Source organism: Schistocerca serialis, chromosome 3 (genome assembly GCF_023864345.2).
Source record: "Schistocerca serialis cubense isolate TAMUIC-IGC-003099 chromosome 3, iqSchSeri2.2, whole genome shotgun sequence".
Taxonomy (NCBI): Eukaryota; Metazoa; Arthropoda; class Insecta; order Orthoptera; family Acrididae; genus Schistocerca; species Schistocerca serialis.
This window is the reverse complement of record NC_064640.1, coordinates 461,588,677-461,613,107: the sequence shown is the minus strand read 5'-3', so window position 1 is coordinate 461,613,107 and position 24,431 is coordinate 461,588,677. Positions and strand designations below refer to the sequence as shown.

Below are 24,431 nucleotides of genomic sequence, written 5' to 3'. Positions count from 1 at the left end.
TTTGAACCACTTTTATATACCTAAAGCAGGTGAAGTTTCTCGTATTCTGACACTTTACTGATGTATCAGTTGCTACTCAGATTGTCCTCAATCCCTAGAAGCTGAGATAGTATACTGTATTCAGTATCACATAGGACCAACAAGACTGTTATTTGCACACTACGCTGCTGAATAAAACCTCATTTTATTACGAACGACTTTCTTGTCTCAATTGAGCTCTCAGGACATGTGAGTCTATAGCAGCGTCCCTGGAGTTTTGTTCGTGTACTGAGTTTAGTCTGTCTCGATTGGTCATTTTCGTTTACACGTGAGCCTCAAAACTGCGTGTGTCGCGAGCGCTGTCTGCTGTTCAGCTTGGCACTCTAACGGTGAAAGTGAGGTTATGAGGGACTGTCTTTTTTACGAAAAATCGAAATTTAGTAACAAAATGTAGGAACAATCAATGACAATAGAGCTTATTAATGTCCAAAGTAAAATTCATGGTGGATGTTCCTGTCAAAATTCGTGTGGAAAATTCTCTACACTCCTGAGAACTGAAAGAATAGGAAAAGTGTGATTCAAACAGTTCAGAGCACATCCATTTATGTATATATATTTGTAAACGTATCAAACAATATCTAGAAAGCAGCAAACAGCGCCGTTTCACTTTATAATTTATTTCTCGTTAAAACTGAGTGCCAAATAACATCATAAATGTTTTTCTCTTCAAATAATTCTGAGTTCTTTGCTTTTGAAATAATATTCATTATACTACGTTTATATATTTAAATTCTTAGTTCATCAACAGTGTAGACTTTTTTCTGTAAAACGAAAATATCTTTCCGCTTTTAGATATTTCGTCTCACTTGTATGAAAATACTACTGCGAATAATACCATGTCTCGTGCAACCTCTTCAACGTGACACAAAACAAAATAAACAACACAACAAAGATTAAGACGACACGAAAGTTTAAAATCTATTTCTACAATACGAGTAAGCTCTAACAGAATAAGTTAACTTCCGATGATAACAGACGCTGCCAGAGTCCACTATTTCTGTGCATGCTTAGTGTGTAGCGTATTTGTAAATTTAGAACTCGACACTGGGTTCCGTCTATAAATCATTAACATCATACAAATATTCGCGACGCGCCTGGTTGCTGATTTATACCGAAGCACGAAAGGCGCACGCACATCGAGCAGTCGACTGTGACCAGAAAGTCGCTCGTGTAACGCGGGTTTAGGGCAGACTCCAACTTCGTGTCATAATGGTAGCATCTAACACGTATGCGGCCATCGCCGTTGGAGAAATCTGAGCGGAACCTATTTGAAACCATTACATTTTTCCAGACAGTTCGCTATCGACAGCGTCTACGCGCATACTGTACTCTGAGGTCTTTGTGTCACACATAAAACCAGTATCAGGCGGCGTAAACTACTCTATACAGTCAGTGCTATCTCGTCATAAAACTTGAAGCAGTTTCGTCCATAACAACCATGCGGACCCGTCGCTCTTCATTTTACAAATCTTGCCACAACAGTTTTTATGCATGTAGTAGAGCGCGCTGCCGAGTCTATACATATGCAACAGTAATTACTTATTGCTGGTTCACAGTGCCAAATAGCATTCCAGTTTGAATACATTAGGGACAATCTTTCAGGGTGTTTCAATTGTCACGAACCTCAGTGCATATTATACGGTCAGCTAACAACGAAAAACTATAGTAACTATTCGCAGTACGTTATAATTTATAGGAAAATATAGTTTTTCCTCATATAAATTTAAGAAAATATACAATTCAATAAATGATCTTCATAATGTTTTGAGCCTGAGCGTTTCCTCGATAAAATAATTGCGCATTCATAATTTATGAATGAAGTCAAATGTTAATTCATGTAATGATTTTCAGCTATGGACCATACATTCATCTACAGATGAAGTCGGAGATAGTCACTGTTGCTGCCAGGCCACGTTCAGGCGAACACTCGCATGTATGGCGCATGTTATTGCTATGTCGCAAATTTGTTGGAAAGTGTGCTGCTGCTGTTATAAAATCTGCAGCAATGCAGAACGTGATGATCTGTTTTGTTATTACTCCACGAGACAACAGATTATCGATTGACGCTGCTTTAAAAGCCAAATTTTTATTTACAATGAATTACACCTCAGACCAAAAGAACAGGTTTTTTATAGTTAATTAAGAGTTTCAAACGAAGTTTTATGAAACAGTGCGCCACAGGAAAAAAAAAAACACACGCACACAGATTGCTACTTCTACACCTTGCCCACGCGAATACGTTTTCGCAAATCCAGTCGCATGTAAATATTTACAAGAAACGATTTACATCAGCTACAAATGTTCCGAGTATATCCAAGACGTTATTCAGTAGATATTTACTTCAAATGCCGCGTTTACGATAAAATCGCGTACGAGTAGATGTAAATAAACGGGATCAAGCGACGTTACAGTCGTCATATTGCTTGGGTCACGGATCATAGTTAACGTGTTTTAAAGCAACCCGGACTACCACTCACTACGTTAGAAGTAAAATGTTCGACGTTCAGCACTTATGGGGTTCAAAGTTGTTGATAACTGATAATGCTGCTGGGGTTAAGGGCATTGTATAAATATTTGTCGAGTGACACTTGATCTCTTACGTCATCTACTGATCGGAAGTTCACAAGAGGATATTAATATATATTCAACTGGACGTGCTGTTTGTATTAGAATTTCTCGCTGGTATTTTACAGTTAATATACAACTACTTTTCAGTGGGTAGTAACTACAGTACATAGCTTGAATCAGTGACGTCGACTCCAGATTTTTCCATCGTGCTTGGAAACGATTTTTACGCATAATTATTATGCAATACCAATCCTATATCTCTTCATCATCATCATCTTGGACAGTTTCCAGCCACTGGCTGGGTCTGTCGGGAACACAAGCCTCTCCATCGTGTTCTGTCTTTCCACCATTCCCCCTCTTCCACCTTCGTCCAGTTCTCTCCTCTTCTCGTCATACATTCCTTCACTCCCTTCACCCACCTATCTCTTGGTCTTCCCCTGGGCCTCTTCCCCTCCAGTTGCAGATCAAACATCCTCTTTGGAATTCTTCCCTCATCCATTCTCTTCATGTGTCCATACCACTGCAGTCTTGATTTTTCTATCCTGTCCTGTACTGGTTCCTCCTTTAGGCTTTCCCTCACATACACATTTCGCAATCTGTCTCGTCTTGTTACACTCAACCTGCTCCTCTGGAACTTCATTTCACTAGCTTGTATTCTACTTTTGTCGCTTTTGTGCATTACCCATGTCTCACTTCCGTATGCCAATATGGGGACAAAGTAGGTTCGGTATATAATTCCCTTGGATTTCTGTGGCACCTCCTTGCTCCAAATAAGCCCCCTAATGCATTTGAAGAACTGCCCTGCTTTTCTGCACCTTTCATTTATTTCCATTGCGTTTCCCCCCTTACTTTCAATCATGCTTCCCAGGTACTTGAAGTTCTCTACCACTTGTAGTTTTTCCCCTCCACAAGTTATATCCACAATTGGCCTATTCTTCTTCCTTGTTGTGACAATTATTTCACTTTTCTTTGCAGAGAAATGCATTCCATATTGTGCTGCCGTTGCCTCCCATACATCTAACTGCTCTTGCACCTCCTTCTCGCAATCTCCCCATAACATCAGGTCATCGGCAAAAAGCACTGCTTTCATTTTATGATCTCCAATTGCAACAATTGCTGCAGGGAAAGCTAAAGACCATCATCCGCTAATACACAAAGCAGGCGAAAGTGTGTGTTGGATGATCGTTAGGGACGGTCATTGAAGAGGATTGTGACGAAAAACAAGAGGACAACAGCTGAAAAAGTCCTGTACTATATCTCTTATTTTCACAAAACTAGTCTTGGACGAATCGAGGTGTGTGAATAGCTTGGAACACAGTATTGCCATTTGAGAACAAACATTGAACCATGGGATGGACCTGTTCAACGGAAACGGTCACTTAATCCTTGCAGTAATGTGACGTTGTAGAGTAACCATGGCACCGATGGAATGCCAGGATGTAATTGCCCAAATCATATTAAAACTGCCGCTAAGGTTCGGTCTTGGGAAGTAAACTCGGTCAGAGGCTGTAAAAAGTGTGATGCAAGACTCATCCGACCAACGACTTTCTTTCATGGCTTCATAGTCCAAGTTTATTGCTTCGGCACCACGTTCTCCCTTTACGGGTGTCTGCATCCCTGCAGTGTGGTTTCAGAATACCTTCTCGTCGTGTAATTCTCAGCTTTGGAGCTCCATTCGTGTTGTTTTGGTGCTGACAGGATTCGCGAGTGCGACATTCAGTCCTGCAGTGACTTTTTCAGCTGTTGTCCTCTTGTTTTTCGTCACAATCCTCTTCAATGACCGTCCCTAACGATCATCCAACACACACTTTCGCCTGCTTTATGTATTAGCGGATGATGGTCTTTAGCTTTCCCTGCAGCAAACACTTTCACTCCCTTGTTTACAGAACACCCACCATACGAGCACCAACAATTCTTCCACTTTCTAATTCACTTACCTCCGACATAATGTACTCACAATTACAGACTGACACTTGCAACATATTGAGGACATTGCACAGGTTCCGTTCGTGCTCAGATACAACAGCACAACCTGAACGCTTACCAAGCATCTGTAAGTATCTTCAAGCATGCACTTTTCGCTATGTTTCCGTATTTTCGTCCACCCCCGGTAGTTATGAATTGATTCCAGTATGAAATCAACCATGCTGTGAGAAACTGATATACGAATGATTCATACACCAATATCCGAAACACTACGAAGATATTAGGTTTGGGCTAGTGCATGATCCTGCTAATTGTTCAGCTAATCTTATTAGTCATAGGAGCGGATCAAACAGCTTTACACTAATGCCTGTCAGTATTAAAGGGGTTTGGTCCCAGACTCTTACAATCGTTTGGAAAAAGCAAGGTGGGATGCGAGGGGGGCTTCCTGTCCTAGTTACGCTTGAGAGAGCCAATAAAACACCATTGACAAGCGGCAGCAGCGGAATGCCGGCTTGCGATCGACTCGCAGTATCGCCGTCGCAGTGAAGCGTCGGGTGGCGGCTGCAACGTCACGGGCGGCTGTCGACGCGCGGAATCCGGCGGCCTCTAGCTCTGGGTAGCGATCTCCAAAGTGCTCTCGTGGACATCGAAGATTCGCACTCTGGATTCTCGCACCAGGAACACCTGAAGTACTCACTGTCTCGCACGGATCGGCTCTCATCCCCCATTTAGGAAACAGGAACCAGCAACATAGATGTCTGCCACATGAATAGGATGAGCAGCAGTGGCGCTCAATCACTCGAAGGCGGATAACGGACAGCGTCCAGGTCACGCAGGTCAAGCCTCCAGCAGGTCTACAGGGTGATGGCGGCCTCCGCGCCTCATCAGTTTTGTTCCGCAAGTTGGCAATGCAGCTGGCAGCAGCAGCGTTCTTCCAGATGGACCCCTGGTTCGATAGAAGATCGAAGAGTGGTAGGCGTGCTGAGGGTCGACCTCCATAGCGTCCCCTCTCACTGGATAGCTGCAACTGACACAAGGGCTAAGATTACACACTGGGCGGTCGCGAATTAATACTCAACAATCAGATATTTGTTAAAAAGGATGGGGTATTTATACGGGCGCTTCCAGTGCGCTCTGCGACGGTGGGGATGGCTATGACACCACGTGTCCTGTTTTTTCCTTCTCTGTTAGCTCTCCTAGCGACTTCAGACTTTCGCAACTTCACCTTTCAGAGACTCTTTTATGCTGGCTTGACACCTGAATACTTAAAGCTACGTTGCACGTAGCCCTTCTTACGAAACTCTGCTTTGTTATTAGTACGCCGGTATCTCTCGGCTTTCATGATGTCATTATGCTTCGCTCACAGACTTGGGCACTCGGTCGTTCCCCGTGCTGCGATAGCTTCCGTGTTAGCCGCAACTCGCTCAGCAATTCCCCCTAGCTACCAGTCTGCTGATCATTGACACAGGCGGTTCGCCCTCCGGGAGCTGCCATGGTAGAACTTGGACGAATTTTTAGTGTCCACAGTGGATGCTACCCTGTGCTGTAACAACACTAATGCTGAAAATGTTGAAATAATAGTAAATTGTAAATAAACATTAATTAGAAGAATTATGATGACCGGTCATAAATAACTTTAGTTAACACCACCTGTTTATAAGAATGAGAGTGCTAATTACTTATTTATTCAGTCAGTCTCACATTAACGAGTAGTGGCCCACTAAGACAAAAACGAATGAGAGTATTAATTATCTGTTTATTCAGCCAGTCCCCCATTTACGAAAATCAGGAGTTGTGGAATACGTTCAAATCTCTTTACGTTCTGTTAGACCAGTCCTACTAATCGCAAACCAGATCAAGTAGGCTCTCCAAATCCAGGCATCACGAGAATTACCTGGGTGAAAACATGTCTTACAAAACATGTCCTCAAATTTTTCTAAGTCGTTCTGTTGCATCAAGTTTGCTACTCGCGGAATGTAAAACTGTTGAAATCTGCGAGATTCGAACATCAGAGTTGCCATTGCGGTATCGAAATACACAGTAGCTAAAAATTTGAGTTTAGCGAACAGTTGCAGAAAAAATCACTAAGTGTTGTTCAGAAAAACGACCGATGTGCATCTTAGATACCAAACTCAGGAGAAACGGAAGATCAGAGTTGTGGGACATAGCGCAAAAGACAGGTCAACAAAGGACAACGAGTGCTGTTAGTTGACACTAGGCGGGGTAGTTGCCGGGAATGACCGTAAAAGACTTTGCCATATACAGTCGCTCACATCAGATGCCGCGCGGAGTGTGAACTTTGTTTGCGCGGTTAATACACACCTTCCCTCTCCAGTCTCAACCATTTTTGCTTTAAATTTAAAAATGTGCCTTTATTCAAAATACGCAAGAACTAAGCTTACAATTAACCTCAACAACCTACCTCGATTCAGTAGTTTAATTGATACGATAAAGACCATATTACATATCTAGGTGCTTATCCTATTTAACAGTAGAAACATGTTGAATAACAGAATTTCATGGTGAGTGAAATGCTATATATTTTTAGGAATATATCACATGTGGACATTTGAGACATACTTTGTCGGTCATGCAACATCTTGCAGTTTGAAACAGAAGGTCTTTTACCATGGAACATTTGATATTAGTAAATGAACTGCATCTTTTTAATGTCTTAACAGTTTCTTCCGTCTTGAAAACAGAAATTTGTATAGGATTCCAACAACTTCAACTTAAAAATGTACTTAACTTGCAGCTGGTTTTCGATAGTACTTCTGATTAATTTGATTCCACTTACTGATTGTTGGGGTTTAGTAGAGTAATAATATAACAGATATACTATTAAATACGGAATTCACGAGATATTCTCGATTACAACGCTTTTAAATTTCAGTAGAATATTTTTGTTCCTAGGTACTTGACCGTCTTGTATCTACATCTACATCTACATTTATACTCCGCAAGCCACCCAACGTTGTGTGGCGTAGGGCACTTTACGTGCCACTGTCATTACCTCCCTTCCTGTTCCAGTCGCGTATGGTTCGCAGGAAGAACGACTACCGGAAAGCCTCCGTGCGCGCTCGAATCTCTCTAATTTTACATTCATGTTCTCCTAGGGAGGTATAAGTAGGGGGAAACAATATATTCGATACCTCATCCAGAAGCACACCCTCTCGAAACCTGGACAGCAAGCTACACCGCGATGCAGAGCGCCTCTCTTGCAGAGTCTGCCACTTGAGTTTGCTAAACATCTCCGTAACGCTATCACGCTTACCAAATAGCCCTGTGATGAACGCGCCGCTCTTCTTAGGATCTTCTCTATCTCCTGGAACATATTTTCACATTTGGGAAAACCTTAACTTTTCGGAGCAATTTTTTTAACTTCAGAAACAGACTGCAGTACAAAAACATTGAATGGTATCATTTAAAAGTTGAGTAAGAAATATATTAAACTTCTATTAGTAGGCTGGCTAGATAAAATAGTGTGAAAATCGTACAAAAGTACAAGACCTCCTCCTGCTATTGCACCTCACTGGCCAGATTCTATAATTGTATAATACTGTAAAATGTATTCTGTACCTATATTAAAGATAACACTTGTTAACACAAAAACAGAATTTAGATTATTCAGTGTAATGAATCTAGTAAATGTTGAAAAACCTCGTATTGAATTTATTAGGATGTTGGCTTTTATGTGGCACCTAAAACAAAAGTGCAGTGCAATTAAAAGGATACACTGAGATTTTTGTTTCCTCTGCTTTCGCAGGTCGTAATAGTGATCGACATCAAGTTGGCCACTATCGAGTGTCGGGCTACTGGAGCATGCAACCGGTCAACCACAATCGTGGATCGCCGACCTTCGACATCTTGAAAGAGGAAGATCTGGACTTCTACTACACTTACGAGGCGGAGGTGGGCTACCAGACACGAGATGTTTCCTGCCGGGACTCCAAGGGAGCGGTCGTTGACCTCAGGTAGCTCAGCCCTTCCACTGCACGTACTTTACAACTACTTCACAAACAACTTACGCAGCTACTTCTGATAATAATATCGTTAACTGGAAGTGGTATATCATTTGTCTGAAAGGACGTGACTGAGACAACCTAACTGCCTTCCTACTCCCATTCGCAATTAAAAGAGGTGTCTACAGCATTCCCTTAAGTTAACGATAACGCTGAAGAGTACAGGTGTCCTTAATCCCTTATTGGTCACACACAGAAATGCTATAAAAAACCGTATGATACTTAAATTAGATGTATGCAGTCATGTGAACAATTTTACATTGATTTGGGTTGTTCTAACATTTATTTTTTTCGAAATTCAATATGTTGCTTGAGAGCAACATTGCCCATAAAAGGCGCATACTTGCTACGATATGAAATACCTCAATGTTGTTCCTGTGGATAAAAAAAACGGTTGAATTTTACTTTATTTGGTGTGAAATGTCTTAAAACTATTCCTCTTTGGAAAAAAGCACAGAACAGTTCCACATTTTACATCGAATACCCCTGAGGGCAACACCGACATCGTCTCTTTGACCGATACTCGGGTCTGTGACCAAGACTGTCATATGGCACATCATTCATTGTCGCAGGAGCTCCTGTTTCCTTCTTCTTATAGACTTGTCGTACATCCTGCCCGCCAACTCCAAACGACTTTTACGCTTCTGAACATCTGGCATCACTCCTTTGCCCGCACAAGGAATAAAATCATAAGCAATGTCTGACACGTCAGCTTTAAAAATATTTTCAAACCCCACTTACCTGTATCCAAATGAATGCAGTGCCTCTCTTCTTATTGAGTTTGGTCTTTGGGTTGTTATTGTGCGATCCACTACCGGTGCCTGAAGTTGCAACGATTTGGCAGGGTGGAAGGAAGAAAAGAAGGTCAGGGTTAAATGTCCCGTCGATATTGAGGTCATTAGAGACGGTCCATAAGCTCGGAATATTTTGAAAATTGGGAAGGAAATCGACTGTGCCATTTCGAAGTAATCATCCCAGCATTTTCCTGAAGCGATTTAGGAAATCACAGAAAACCTAGATTTGGATAGCCAGGTGCGCATTTGAATCCTCGTCCTGGCGATTGCAAGTTCAGCGTACTAACTACTTCACCGCCTCGCTCGGTCGCAACGATTTAGTTGCTAGTACCTGAGAAAATCATGGGTTCTTCATCAGATCCCACATCAGATCAGGAATATCCAGTAAGCCAATATTGTGAACGGTCTATGGTTCATATTCTCGACCTTCGTTACGATTACAGGCAACAATCAGAGTGACAAGGGACTTCTGGCGGTAAAACAATGCTGAGGCTTTTATTTTATCAATAAAATGTGTTTGCTTCCACCTCTAGCACTCTGTAAATGAGAGTTCATGACAGTACTACAAACGTTACACACGCGCTACAAAGCTCGATACAATAGCAATGTAGCCTACAAGCGACAACACTTTTCTCACACTTTATTTTTATAACCTTCAGATATGAATTCGCTAACATATCTGAATGACGACTCACCTTCAAGCCTTCGTGTTCCCGTTGATATACACTTTTCGTTCTATAAGATAAAACAGCTCCATAAATTCGAACGGAACTGCATCTCCGATAACCGATGCTCACATAACCTTACACGCCGTCAACCAACCATGTACACTATTCAGAAGTTTCGCGCCAGAGATAGCAGAATATCAATGGATCAGAAAGTTTAAAAGTTGCATGTAAGCATCATAGCCTATCCAAGAATGAAAATTTAAAAAATCTTGCAGGAAACAGTGTTCAAATTTCATGTTGCTTCAGAGTAACATTACTCAATAAAGGATTAAATTTACTGAAATTTATGTGAATAACAAATCGTAAGTTTGCTTCGACAGAGAGATAATAAATTGTTAGGCCCAGCAGTCAACTGTTCGGATAGTGAAAACCAGTGAAAAGAGTGATTCGAATATCCGTATTCGAAACGGCCTATCACTAAAAATTTTGTTAATAATTTTAATTCCCATGTAAGCATATCCGACCAAAAATTTGTCATCCCCAGGAGACATCACGCTGAAGCCCTGTAAGCACCCATTTCTAGCCATTCCAAAGGCCTCAGTTTGGTAAGAAAGATAGTTCATAAGTTTCTTCAGGTGTGTAATATTCAGCCAAAATCACCCATTGTGATAATATCCCGTTAGATACTAAATGGCACGGGTGGTGCTTACTACATTCCGCCCGCTGTTCCAAAAAGTCACAGGCTTTTTCTATTAGATTATGATCGGCTGATTAGGTACCAGTAAAGGTGCGATAGGATGCCTGAGTGTTCATCAAACTAGAATCGTGTGTGTGCATACCTTAGAACACGGCTGTTGTCATCTTGGAAGAACGGAGTGTCCACAACGTACTGATAATGAATATGTACAAGACGGATAACACTTGGTGACCGAGAATATTGATGAAATAAACGTGCTGGTTCATGTTCACGATTATCTGAATGAGTAAACCTGAGTCACTGTCCGAAAAACATCCCCAAAACATCACAGATACACATCTGGTCTGAAATACACCATCCATACATGTCCGTATTAAACGTCTCAGCGGGTAGTCAGTATCATAGACGCCTTGAATCGTTTCATAAGTGGTGAAATCGTGACTCATCTGGGCACACTATACACGTGCAGCCAGTGACTGTCCGGTTTCTGTGTTTATTGTCCCTTTGAAAATGTGCAGTTTTATGACCTAGTGTAAGTAGGGATCTTACGTGAGGTATTCGAATCCAAATGTCAATCTCGTGCAGTACCATCAAGTTACCTCCATTAGGAATGTGGATGCACTCAACGACTGTGATACGACTTTCAAAATGATGGAGCACAGGAATCAGTCGTCCTTTCCTTTAAGGCATTGTTAAAGCAAATCCAGATTTCGGCAGGTGCCTCGGCATTATCAGTGTTAAAAAGTACAAGAAGTACATAGTCAGGTGATAGTATAAAAAGCTACAATTCGTGGCATTACCTATATCGCTTATACATTAGATTACATACCATTATTTCACAGTTGCAGTACATATGCTCGTACGTAAGTCCCCTGTTGTTCCGGCTTCCGTCACAGTCCATTCAAGACTACTGTATATTGAAGGTAGGCTTTGCGGAGAACACATCGGTTGGCCGTATTGGGCCATATGTATGAACTACGTAATATGTGACACTCAGAGTTTTGGTGTGTACTAAAAAAGCTTCAAATCTGCATAGGAATAACCCCAAAGAAAATACAAGTAAAATTATTTACGTTGCTGTCTGACGTACTGCCACATTGAACAGTAAATATAGAAGATGTAAACAATTTCAGATTCTCTCCTTGTGAGCCAATTATTTTATTATTCTTTAACACAAATATGTAACATTTTATACTATCGTCTGACTACGTACTTCATGTATTTTCCAGCACTGATGATGACTAGTCGTTAGCCGAAATCTAGACTTGCTTTAATAAAACATGAAAGGAAAGTACGACTGATTGCTGTGCTGCATCATTTTGAAAGTCATGCAGTACCCTTTGCAGTGCTGACTCCGAAACTGATTCGGATGGACCTGCATTCACTGACAGCGGCATTTCGTGTCTGGTTTGAAACACTGTCATTGTCAAGACGTGGCACCAGTCTTTAGGCCGTTCAATAAGGATCCTTTTACGGCACCGTGATACAGACTGCAAGTGGCAGGCCGCCCCTTTAGCTACTCTGGACAATCCAAGTTGATACAGCAACGAGTCGGGTAATTTCGTTCACGGCGTAGTCACGGGTACGTTGAAACAAGACATATTTTCAGTCATTCTGTCACCTATTCACGCCCACTCAGCACACTGCGCTGATTGCATAAAACGGTTGATTCATACACACCACTTCCTTGCCGTAAATTACGTCAGCTGTGGAGGGCTACAGGACCGCTAGATACCAATTCTCCCCCATCTACAGTGTTCGACTATGATCATTTAAGACGGTGACTAACATCTTGTCCGATGAACTTATCACGGTTCTTACATTTCTCAATAATGTGGAGTATGTGAATGGGTGCACAAAAATAACGCTTTGCGTCTGTGAAAACACTCAAGAACAATTTAACGAGAGATGGATATCTATAAGATAGTGGTGTGTAACGCCCTCACCGTCATGGAAGCAGCTTACAACTCATCGAGTTTGCAGCAGCTACGCCCTAGGCACGCATAAGTAGCTTGATGACCTCCCAGATTCAGATATGATCAGTATGACTGACATCACGTAACTTGCAGATCCACGTAGGAACATTTATGTTCGTAAATTGTTCTTCTGAACATTATGACACATTTCGAAAGGAAGTGAGAAGTACATTGACTTTCTGAGGGTACAGGCCGCGCCTGCAGGGTATTTCAGGCGAAACAAACCTATGCATATCATCGAGCAGTAGGTCCATCAATCGTTCGCTCGGGATAGAGCTACACAGCCATTAGTGTGTACTAATGGGTATCGCAATTCACTAGGCAACGCTACCTTTTGCAGTGCTTAAACTTTCAATGGTTTACCGGGCCCATGCTAATCTCTTTTTCCCATTAATGTGTAGTGAGCAGATGAGGTACACAGGAGGTATAGTAGTACCTTTTTCACAAAAAAATGGATCTGAGCACTATGGGACTTAACATCTATGGTCATCAGTCCCCTAGAACTTAGAACTACTTAAACCTAACTAATCTAAGGACATCACGCACATCCATGCCCAAGGCAGGATTCGAACCTGCGACCGTAGCAGTCGCGCGGTTCCCGACTGAGCGCCTAGAACCGCTAGACCACCGCGGCCGGCCCTTTTTCACAGCGAAGAGGTTGTTGTGTATGGTGTGGCTGCTCACCAGTTGTTGCACAGTATTGAATTATGAGTGTTTTCATGCGCTGTTACCATCCACCATAGTAGACAGCTTACTCAGGTGGCTGCAGGTTTTTTCGAATACTCACATGACGCCGAGTTAAATTAAGAGCATAACGATTTGCAACGTAGGTGAAGGACTATTCCACGATTGGTGCACAAACGAACTGGGATATATCAAATGTACAGATATGGTGTCTCTTGCCCATCCAGGATTCAGCTTTCACACAGGTGGCAGGTAAGTAGTCTGACGACATCCCAGTCATGTGGAACCTCACATTATTCCATTGTCTTGGCATCAGGAGCAATCCCTCTCCAACAAAAAAGTTTTTCGTAGTTCAGTTCCTCAACAGTGTATATAGATATATGTTGACTATTTAATCAAGTGGTTCAAATCTCAGCACACGCTAGCAGACTGAATGACTGAAACATAAATACCCACGCACGCGTGTCCATCTTGAGGATTTTGATAATTACAAAATATGATACTTAAATTCATTCGATTTACCCAGTTTAGCACAATTTTGCGTTAGAAGTATGTGTCACATGCCAGTTTGGTGATTGGTTTTATATGGCGAAATCGAGACAATGTAGTACACGTATACATTAACTTGTGTCACCACCTTTATTAAATTTGGGATTTTTTTCGTTATCAAGCACCATGAAAAGTGACAAATTTTTAAATTCAATTTTAAGGTAATACAGTTTCTCGACTAATTCTAGAAATGGATCGTTGCACGAAAAGCAAATTGTAAAAATTTTGACCTCACAGTAACATTCTTTTAAAGATCAGAAAAGAAACGGCGTACTGAAGTCCGCAGTTTGACAGCGAAAGGATCCTTGTTAATGGCGAGAACGCGCATAGTTTCTGGCAGTCGTAAAACCCTCAGACTGCACCTGAAATTCATTGCCCATAAAACGAAGGCAATACTCTGAAAGCGGTTCTGTCACGAGAGAGTCAGCTCAACTTCACCGACATTCCCGACCCATTATTTCAATATTTTACGCTCACAACAAGCGATCAATAAAATGCGAGCTTCATAAACAAAGGCGTGATGGCTTTGGACTACAGTCTAACGTTGATAGTAAAATATTCTTAACTAACCCGTTTTAGTTCTTGTCTAAATGCGTTGTTCTGTGAATTGACATAATAAATCTCTATGTGTCGCGGGAAACAGTAGCCTTCCTCACTACCTGCCCAGACTCGTAAAAAGAATTAAATATGCTGAGAATTTCGGTTAATAGGGTTTCAAAATGGAGAGTTCGTGTTGTATGTAAAACAAAAAGTCATACTGTATGGGAAAATTTTAAATGTAAAAATCAAGAATGAAATCACCGTTATACTTTTATTTTGCCTATCAGTGGAAATTTTCGGATCAGATTTGTCTAACAAACAAAACACGTGAGTAAATACTCCCATTGCATACTTCGCGTCGAGCTATTTCATATAACAGTGCACATCTGAAACATTCGTTGCATGCAGATGTAGTTAACTTCTAGGCCTCTCGGTTTAATGTAACGTATGGAGTGACAGACCGTGAGGGAAGAAGTTAAATAATCCCTGGAATCCAAGCGCTGAAAAATAAGCGGTTTCCCTCTATTATCTGTTAGCCTGAACATGATTTTTAGTTGGTTTTCTCGTCCTTTGAAAATAATGTTTTGGCGATAATTCAGCTTGGAATATTTTAATATTTTCAGACATAGATAGATAAGAATTTTCAAGTTCTCAAATCCTCTTCTAGTCGACCTTATTCACATTTTTCTGTGTTCTCGTTAGCCATTCCAGGTGAATGGTGGGATAGTTACTGTAACAAGACCATGGCCGATTCATTTCTCCGTCCTCTAACTGAAATAGTGTTCTATTTACACTAATCGCCGAATTCAAGAGGACGGTGACTTAGATACCCCATAGGCCACCCATATTTCAGTTATTAGTTGTTTACTAAATTCTAAATTTCGTGATGGCCACTTTAAAAAGGACAGAGATGATTTCCTTTTCGATCCTTCCACAAATTTGGGCTTACACATCGTCCGAACTCATATCATCGTCGACCGAATGTCAAAAGTTTTCATTTTCGTGCCCATATTGTCCTTAGTTACTTTATAATTGCTGAGGATATTTATTTAACATTTGTAAACCATCTTAAACAGGGACACCACAGCCAAGGACAACTGAAAAAGATATGAACATCGTAAGAATCAGTAAAAACAGACAACTTCTCCCTTTCCAAGGAAATTTCCAAATACACAAAGCAGTAACAGAAAATAAGCACCGAGCGAGGTGATGCAGTGGTGAAGCACACTGGACTCCCATTCAGGAGGACGACAGCTCAAACCCGCACCCGGCCGTCCCGATTTAGATGTTCCGTGATTTCCCTGAATCGCTCCACGCAAATGCCGGGATGGGTCCTTTGAAAGGGCACGGCCGATTTCCTTCCCCATGCTTCCCTAATCCACTGTGACCGATGATCTCGTTGTCTGATTCCCTCCCACAAATCAAACAACCAAAATAAACAGTTGCTCAATGACCAATTAAACCAGACACTACATAGTATATTTGAAGAAACCACATGAAAGAGAAAAGGGCCTTTTTCCAGCTTTCACCCTCTGTCCTCTGTCACTCAAACCCCCCCCCCCCCCCCCCCAGTCCCATTTCACTTCTTGCCCCCAACGTTATTCCTCCAACTCTCTCTCTCCATTCCATTACTATGCACTTATGTCCACTCATCTATGCTTCTTCCCCTCTCGTACACACCGTAGAAAACCTCCATAATTGTTCCTTCATTAGTCTTATATAGTATTTCGATACATAGTAACATAATTAGAGTAACACACAGCTAATTAACTACGGAGAAACAAAACAAGATATAGATCAATGAAAAACTAGTGGCAGTGTTGGCAACAGTACTAAAGACAATACACACATACAAGCACACAAATAAACAGTTAACTGTGGAGTAAGAAACTGTGCTGTATTCAACGTAAAAAATGCATAGTTCTGCCAACCAGAGTAAAATTAGAGCCCTATTATCAGTTTCTAACGAAGAAATAAACTAAAGACGCTCTCGCCGACGACATTTCCTGGTGTATGGAATCAGTAGACAAGAGGTTCGTATACGGTGACGGACAGTTGCTACTCCTCGTAATGTGACCTTAGCACGGTGTGACCACCACTGTATAACTTCGGCTAAGGTTTTGCGTCGACGCTGGAGGACAACAACGGGTCTGAGCCTGTCCCCGTCGGCGTTGCGATACCATCTGCTGTGGGCATCACCGCCCTAATGCCCCCTTGACGGACACCTTCCAACATACTTTAATGAGACGATCGTGCTGGTCTATAGATACCCCTTTTATAATCCGATCGGATTTGGGAGAAGGCATTATAAAGACCCTAATGCCCCCTTGACGGACGCCTTCCAACATTAATGAGACGATCGTGCTGGTCTATAGATACCCCTTTTATAATCCGACCGGATTTGGGAGAAGGCATTATAAAAATAGTGAGAGGGGAAACCTGCTTGTTCCACAACCTCGACTAGTGATGCACTTAACAATGACTGAATATTATCAAATTGTTCTTACTAGTTTCTTGTCCAATATGAAGTCGAGACCCTCACTAGCTCTTTAAAACGGAGAACTATATCGCTAATCGCAATTTCGGCGGTATAAAATCAAGTCATGCACAAACGAAATGAATAAATAGAAATGTATCACTTGTCATTAACTCTCCAGCGTCCTGGACATCATTTGTAGTTGACAAACAGCAGTTGATAGATTGTAATGAAACCAGGAAATATTAAATAACTCTCAATTACGATTTTTACATGTTATTGTATTTCCTGGTCGTGGCATAGTCCGTTCCACTCTCATAAAAGAGACCTATTACACTGAAGAGCCAAAGAAAGTGGTACACCTACCTAATATCGTGTAGGGCCTCCGCGAGCATGCAGAAGTGCCGCAACACGACGTGGCATGGACTCGACTAACGTCTGAAGTAGTTCTGGAAGGAACTGACACCATGAATCCTGCAGGGCTGTCCATAAATTCTTAAGAGTACGAGGGGGTGGATATCTCTTCTCAACAGCACGTTGCAAGACATCCCAGATATTCTCAATAAAGTACATGTCTGGGGAGTTTGGCGGCCAGCGAAAGTGTTTAAACTAAAACGTGCGTTCCTGGAGCCACTTTGTAGCAATTCTGAACTTGCGGGGTGTCGCATTGTCCTGCTCGAAGTGCCCAAGTCCGTCGGATTGCACAATGGACATGAATGGATGCAGGTGATCAGACAGTATGGTTACATACGTGTAATCTGTCAGAGTCGTATCTAGACGTATCAGGGATCCTATCACTCCAACTGCACACACCGTACACCATTACAGAACCTCCACCAGCTTGAACGGTCCGTTGTTGCATTGCAGGCTCCGTGGTTTCATGAGGTTTTCTCCATAACCGTACACGTCTATCCGCTCGATAGAATTTGAAACGAGACTCGTCCGACCTGGCAACATGTCTCCAGTCATCCACAGTCCAATGTCGGTGTTGACGGGCACAGGCGAGGCGTAAAGCTTTGTGTGGTACAGTCATCAAGAGTACATGAGTGAGCCTTCGGTTCTGAAAGCCCATATCGATGATGTTTCGTCGAATGGTCCGGACGCTGACAATTGTTGATGGCCCAGCATTGAAATCTGCAGCAATTTACAGAAAGGTTGCACTTCCGTCACGCTGAACGATTCTCTTCAGTCGTCGTTGGTCCCGTTCTTGCAGGATCTTTTTCTGGAAGCATCGAAGTGGGAGATTTGATGTTTTACCGAATTTCTTATATTCATGCTACTCGTGAAATGGTCGTCCGGGAAAATCCTCACTTCATCGCTACCTCGGAGATGCTGTGTCCCATCTCTCGTGCGCCGACTGTAAGACCACGTTCGAACTCAGTTAAATCTTGATAACCTGCCATTGCAGCAGCAGTAACCGATCTGACAACTGTGCCAGCCACTTGTTGTCTTACATAGGCGTTGCCGGCAGCAACGCAGTATTATGCCTATTTACATATTTCTGTAATAGAATACGCATACCTATACCAGTTACTTCACTCTATTAGCTGCTAATTGCTCACAAAGACCTCCTGTTCTGTCTGCTCTAGAGAGCCAGGTTGTCACGCGTTATACTGTTTTCTGAACACATTCTGCAAATGGCTTTATAACTCTCTGGACAGTTGATCATGCTCTAAAAAGACTTTCCGGTGCAACTGGTGAATGCCGTTGATTACTGGGTGTGTGCAATTCCTTTTTGGTGTCTCGGAAGAATTGATGACTGTCTCTCTTCTTTCGACCAATTCGGTTAAAATGTTTTAGGAATTATTCTTTAGATTTAATAATTGGTTTTCTCAACATTTCATATTGCACTACAACTGGCCCTGCAGTTTTATTTTGAGTATCAGAAAAGGTATGTGCAAACTTCGAAATAATCAAGTGGTTGCTAAACTCTACATCTACAACTTCATTCACACTGAGATGACAAAAGTCATGGGATACCTCCTAATATCGTATCAGACATCTTTTTGCAAGGCGTAGTGCAGCAACTCGACGTGGCATGAGCTCAAGTCGTTAGAAGTCCCCTAAAGAAAAATTGGACCATGCTTCTTTTATAGCCGTCCATAATTGTGAAGGTGTTGCTGGTGCAGGATTTTGTGCACGAATTGACCTCTCGATTATGTCCCATAAATGTTCGATGGGATTAATGTCGGGCTATCTGGCTGGCCAGATCATTTGCTCGAATTATCCAGAATGTTCTTCAAGCCAATCGCGAACAATTGTGGACCAGAGGAAGGACACACTGTCATCCATAAAAATTCCACCGTTCTTTGGGAACATGACGTCTATGAGAAGCTGCAAATTGTCTCCAAGTAGCCGACCATAACCAGGACCCACTACATTCCATCTAAACACAGCTCACACCATTATGGAGCCACCACCAGCTTGCACAGTGCCTCTTGACAACTTGAACCCATGGCTTCGTGAGGTTCAAATGGTTCAAATGGCTCTGAGGACTATGGGAATTAACTTCTGAGGTCATCAGTCCCCTAGAGCTTAGAACTACTTAAACTTAACTAACCGAAGGACATAACATACATCCATGCCCGAGGCAGGGTCGAACCTGCGACCGTAGGGGTCGCGCGGCTCCATACTGTAGTGCCTAGAACCGCTCGGCTACCCCGGCCGGCGCTTCGTGAGGTATGCGTCACACTCGAGCCCTAGCATTAGCTCTTACCAAAAGACAACTGTACGCAAATGCCCCTGCTCTCGGTCGTTAAGCGGAAGCCGTCGGCCACTCTCTTGTCCGTCGCGAGACGTAATGCCTGAAATTTGGTACTCTCGGTACGCTCTTGACATTTTGGATTTCGGTATGTTTAATTCCCTAACGATTTCCGAAACGAAATGTCCCATGCATCTAGCTCCAACTATCATTCTGCGTGCAGTCTATTAATTCCCTTCGTGCGACCATAAGCACGTCAGAAATCTTTTCACATGACTCACGTAGTACAAATGACAGCTCCGTCAAGGCAACCCACTCTTATACCTTGTGAAAGCGACACTGCCGCCATCTGTGTATGTGCATATCGCTCTCCCATGACTTTTGTCATCTCAGTGTACACTGCGCAACAGAATTAAAGAATCACTTTTTCGATATCCCCTAAAAGCTTCCCATTGCGACGCATAAGTATGAAATTTGTCTCAAAGGTGCCTAAAATCTTTCTCTGTAATGGTGCAACAGCGTGGCACCGTGCGAAGTTACCCTAAGGAGGTGAAAAAATGGCCACAGCTCAGTAGTTCCTGTGTGCTGTAAGGTGAGTTAATGATATGACATTGGCACCAAATTTCACCAAAATTCTGCCCAAACCCCCCCCCCCCTCCCCGTGGATGTATCACACTATGGGAAGGTCTTCACTGTCCCTCTTACCCACTTTTCACCCCTTCTGTAGACGTCTTTGTGCTGGAGGTTAGTACCGTGACAGCAATTGTTGAAATCACCCGGTTTTCCAATGGGTGGTCGAGGTAAGCATTTCAGAAACACCGCTGTTCAAAATTGACACGAAAAGGCCTCAGGTGGAGGCATAATGGGCGTTAATGGAACCACCCCTTTCCCTGCAGCGTCGCTTCCTACACATTTCGCGGTAGGAAACGACAGTTCATAGTGCGATGAACAACACGAAGATATTCTTGCTGACTCCCTCGGACGTTTCAACCCTTTTCTAAGGACATTGTGGGGCTGCATCCGCTTTGAGCTTGATCACACCTTTTTCGAGTGCAGCGCGACCACAATTTTTGCTCTCGAGTACAGGTTGGAACCACTACGAATTGTTCAGACTATTCGACGAAATTCGCGTTTTCATCCCTCCTGTTTTCCACCCTCCTGTGGCACTGATAAACTGTTTTTGTTGTGTCTTGTACCTGGTAAACGACAACAGTAGATGACTCACGTCTCATTCTTCATTGCGAAAATCACTTAATGGAGATTCCTTCAATTCCATTCGGAACAGACGAGTTGGAATCTGACATGATGTAAGCGCATGTGCCTAATCGTTTCCATGAGTCGTTTGCTCCTTTTCCAATCAGCGTCCGCCCCGATAGCTGAGTGGTAAGCGTGACAGATTGCCGTCCTACGGGTCCCGGTTCACTTCGCGGCTGGGTCGTGGATTTTCTCCGCTCAAGGACTAGGTGTTGTGTCTTCATCATCATTTCATCCCCATCCGGCGCACAGGTTGCCCAATGTGGCGTCGACTGTAGTAAGACCTGCACCAAGGCGGCCGGACCTGCCCCGTAAGGGGCCTCGCGGCTAATGACGCCAAACGCTCACTTCCATTTCATTCCAGTCAGTAAACCAAGGGGAGAACACAACTTTCCCTGCAGATGTCCGTATTGTACTCCTTTTGATATCTTAGTCGAATCCCATTACGTCTGCCAGTCGTTTCGCCCCAGAAGTTTTCATGGATTACGCTCATATTTCTTGACAAAGAAATCTGTCATTTTGTATTTCACCAAAGTCAGTCGCTCGCTTCGCTAAGCTGTCTACTATTTCATTATGGAAGATGCCACTGCGCCCTGGAATACACAAGAAATTTGTTGCTATTACTGCCGGCTTATTTGTTACAACTTCGTAATAATGTCTATAATTATAGGTGACACAATTTTGTTCCATTTCGGTTTTTTTTTGTTATGGTTTTAGGGCGCAAAACTGCTACGGTCATTAGCACCTGGTCTGTGGCTTAGGGAAAGGCAAAAAAAAAAAAAATTGGAAATTAGCAGCAATGGGAGCGAAACTCAAAAAGGGGGAAACTAAAAAACAGAAGGACAGCTTAGAAAACCACTATAGAAGGGGGGAGGGGGTTGTTTTCCCCAAAAAGAGCTTCAAATGTCCGACGTCATCTCACTGACACTAATAAACTCGAGGACGCGATCAGCTGAGCGCGTGTCATATGCTAAAATGGAAGATACACTCCTGGAAATGGAAAAAAGAACACATTGACACCGGTGTGTCAGACCCACCATACATGCTCCGGACACTGCGAGAGGGCTGTACAAGCAATGATCACACGCACGGCACAGCGGACACACCAGGATCCGCGGTGTTGGCCGTCGAATGGCGCTAGCTGCGCAGCATTTGTGCACCGCCGCCGTCAGTGTCAGCCAGTTTGCCGTGGCATACGGAGCTCCATCGCAGTCTTTAACACTGGTAGCATGCCGCGACAGCGTGGACGTGAACCGTATGTGCAGTTGACGGACTTTGAGCGAGGGCGTATAGTGGGCATGCGGGAGGCCGGGTGGACGTACCGCCGAATTGCTCAACACGTGGGGCGTGAGGTCTCCACAGTACATCGATGTTGTCGCCAGTGGTCGGCGGAAGGTGCACGTGCCCGTCGACCTGGGACCGGACCGCAGCGACGCACGGATGCACGCCAAGACCGTAGGATCCTACGCAGTGCCGTAGGGGACCTCACCGCCACTTCCCAGCAAATTAGGGACACTGTTGCTCCTGGGGTATCGGCGAGGACCATTCGCAACCGTCTCCATGAAGATGGGCTACGGTCCCGCACACCGTTAGGCCGTCTTCCGCTCACGCCCCAACATCGTGCAGCCCTCCTCCAGTGGTGTCGCGACAGGCGTGAATGGAGGGACGAATGGAGACGTGTCGTCTTCAGCGATGAGAGTCGCTTCTGCCTTGGAGCCAATGATGGTCGTATGTGTGTTTGGCGCCGTGCAGGTGAGCGCCACAATCAGGACTGCATACGACCGAGGCACACAGGGCCAACACCCGGCATCATGGTGTGGGGAGCGATCTCCTACACTGGCCGTACACCACTGGTGATCGTCGAGGGGACACTGAATAGTGCACGGTACATCCAAACCGTCATCGAACCCATCGTTCTAACATTCCTAGACCGGCAAGGGAACTTACTGTTCCAACAGGACAATGCACGTCCGCATGTATCACGTCCCACCCAACGTGCTCTAGAAGGTGTAAGTCAACTACCCTGGCCAGCAAGATCTCCGGATCTGTCCCCCATTGAGCATGTTTGGGACTGGATGAAGCGTCGTCTCACGCGGTCTGCACGTCCAGCACGAACGCTGGTCCAACTGAGGCGCCAGGTGGAAATGGCATGGCAAGCCGTTCCACAGGACTACATCCAGCATCTCTACGATCGTCTCCATGGGAGAATAGCAGCCTGCATTGCTGCGAAAGGTGGATATACACTGTACTAGTGCCGTCATTGTGCATGCTCTGTTGCCTGTGTCTATGTGCCTGTGGTTCTGTCAGTGTGATCATGTGATGTATCTGACCCCAGGAATGTGTCAATAAAGTTTCCCCTTCCTGGGACAATGAATTCACGGTGTTCTTATTTCAATTTCCAGGAGTGTATATCAGGCGACAGCTGTAGACGGGCGCGTAGCGGAGTAAAATAGGGCACTCAGTTAAAAGGTGTCTCACCGTCCACAGTTGAGAGAAGTGGGGACAAAGCGGGGGAGGATCGCCACTTAAAAGATGTCGATGGCTAAAAAGACAGTGCCCTATCCGGAGTCTAGTTAAAATTACCTCCTCCCGACGACGAGTAAGGGAGGAAGAGGTCCAAGCACAGGGAAGAGCTTTCACGTCCCGAAATTTATTATTGGGAAGTGTAGACCAATGTGCGTGCCATAAAAAAGCAACACGACGACATAAAACACTCTGTAAATCGGCGAAGGGAACCATGCGAACAGCAGGCTGAAGAAGAAAGACTGCAGCCTTGTCCACTATATCGGCCACAGCGTTTCCACTGATACCAACGTGTCCTGGAATCCAGAGGCAGTCCTGAACCTGGTGGACCATAGGGTAGACAGGATAAAGAGCTTGGAGACTGAGGAGAGAGCTGAGCGAATCTGAGCATTTAATATACTGTATCCGCTGATGGCGACGGATGCATTGGAAAGCTTGGAGAACAGCGTAAAGCTCCGCAGTAAAAACCGAACACTGCCCGGGAAGCCGAAATCGATTAGGTGTGTCGCCAACGATACAGGCACTCCCAACACCAAATGATGTTTTTCATCCGTCAGTGTAAATAAATGCGGCATCCTTCATTTGTGCGCATAGACCAGCAAATGCCCGACGACAAACGAGAGATGGGGTACCATCCTTGGGAAGCTGACAAAGGTCACGGAGCAGGCAGGTCCGGGGGCGGAGCCAAGGCGGTACTGTACCCCCAGTTGTCAAGAAAGTTGCAGGAAAGTGGAAGGAAAGAGAATGTAGCAGTTGATGGAAGCGTACTCCCGGTGGTAGTAGAGAGGAAGGGAGGCCTGCATACCCCAAATCCAAGGAGGCGTCGAAAAAAAGTTCATGGGCCGGATTAGCAGGCATGGAAGACAGATGGCTAGCATAACGACTCAGAAGTACAGCTCGCCGATTGGACAGCGGAGGTTCATCAGTCTCAGCATAAAGGCTTTCCACAGGGCTGGTGTAAAAAGCTCCAGACGCTAAACGCAATCCACTGTGGTGGACAGAGTCAAGAAGCCG

General features: G+C 43.8%; 1 protein-coding gene across 7 annotated transcripts in view; it reads left to right on the top strand.

The window, feature by feature from the left end:
• Positions 1-24,431, top strand: part of LOC126470365 (thrombospondin type-1 domain-containing protein 7A-like) — a 1,214,159-nt gene that overhangs the window by 638,675 nt on the left and 551,053 nt on the right. For all 7 annotated transcript variants that reach the window (XM_050098173.1, XM_050098171.1, XM_050098172.1 and 4 more), the window contains one exon: positions 8,300-8,507. In XM_050098173.1, the coding sequence (XP_049954130.1) occupies positions 8,300-8,507 (208 nt within the window). The remainder of the gene's footprint in view (positions 1-8,299; positions 8,508-24,431) is intronic.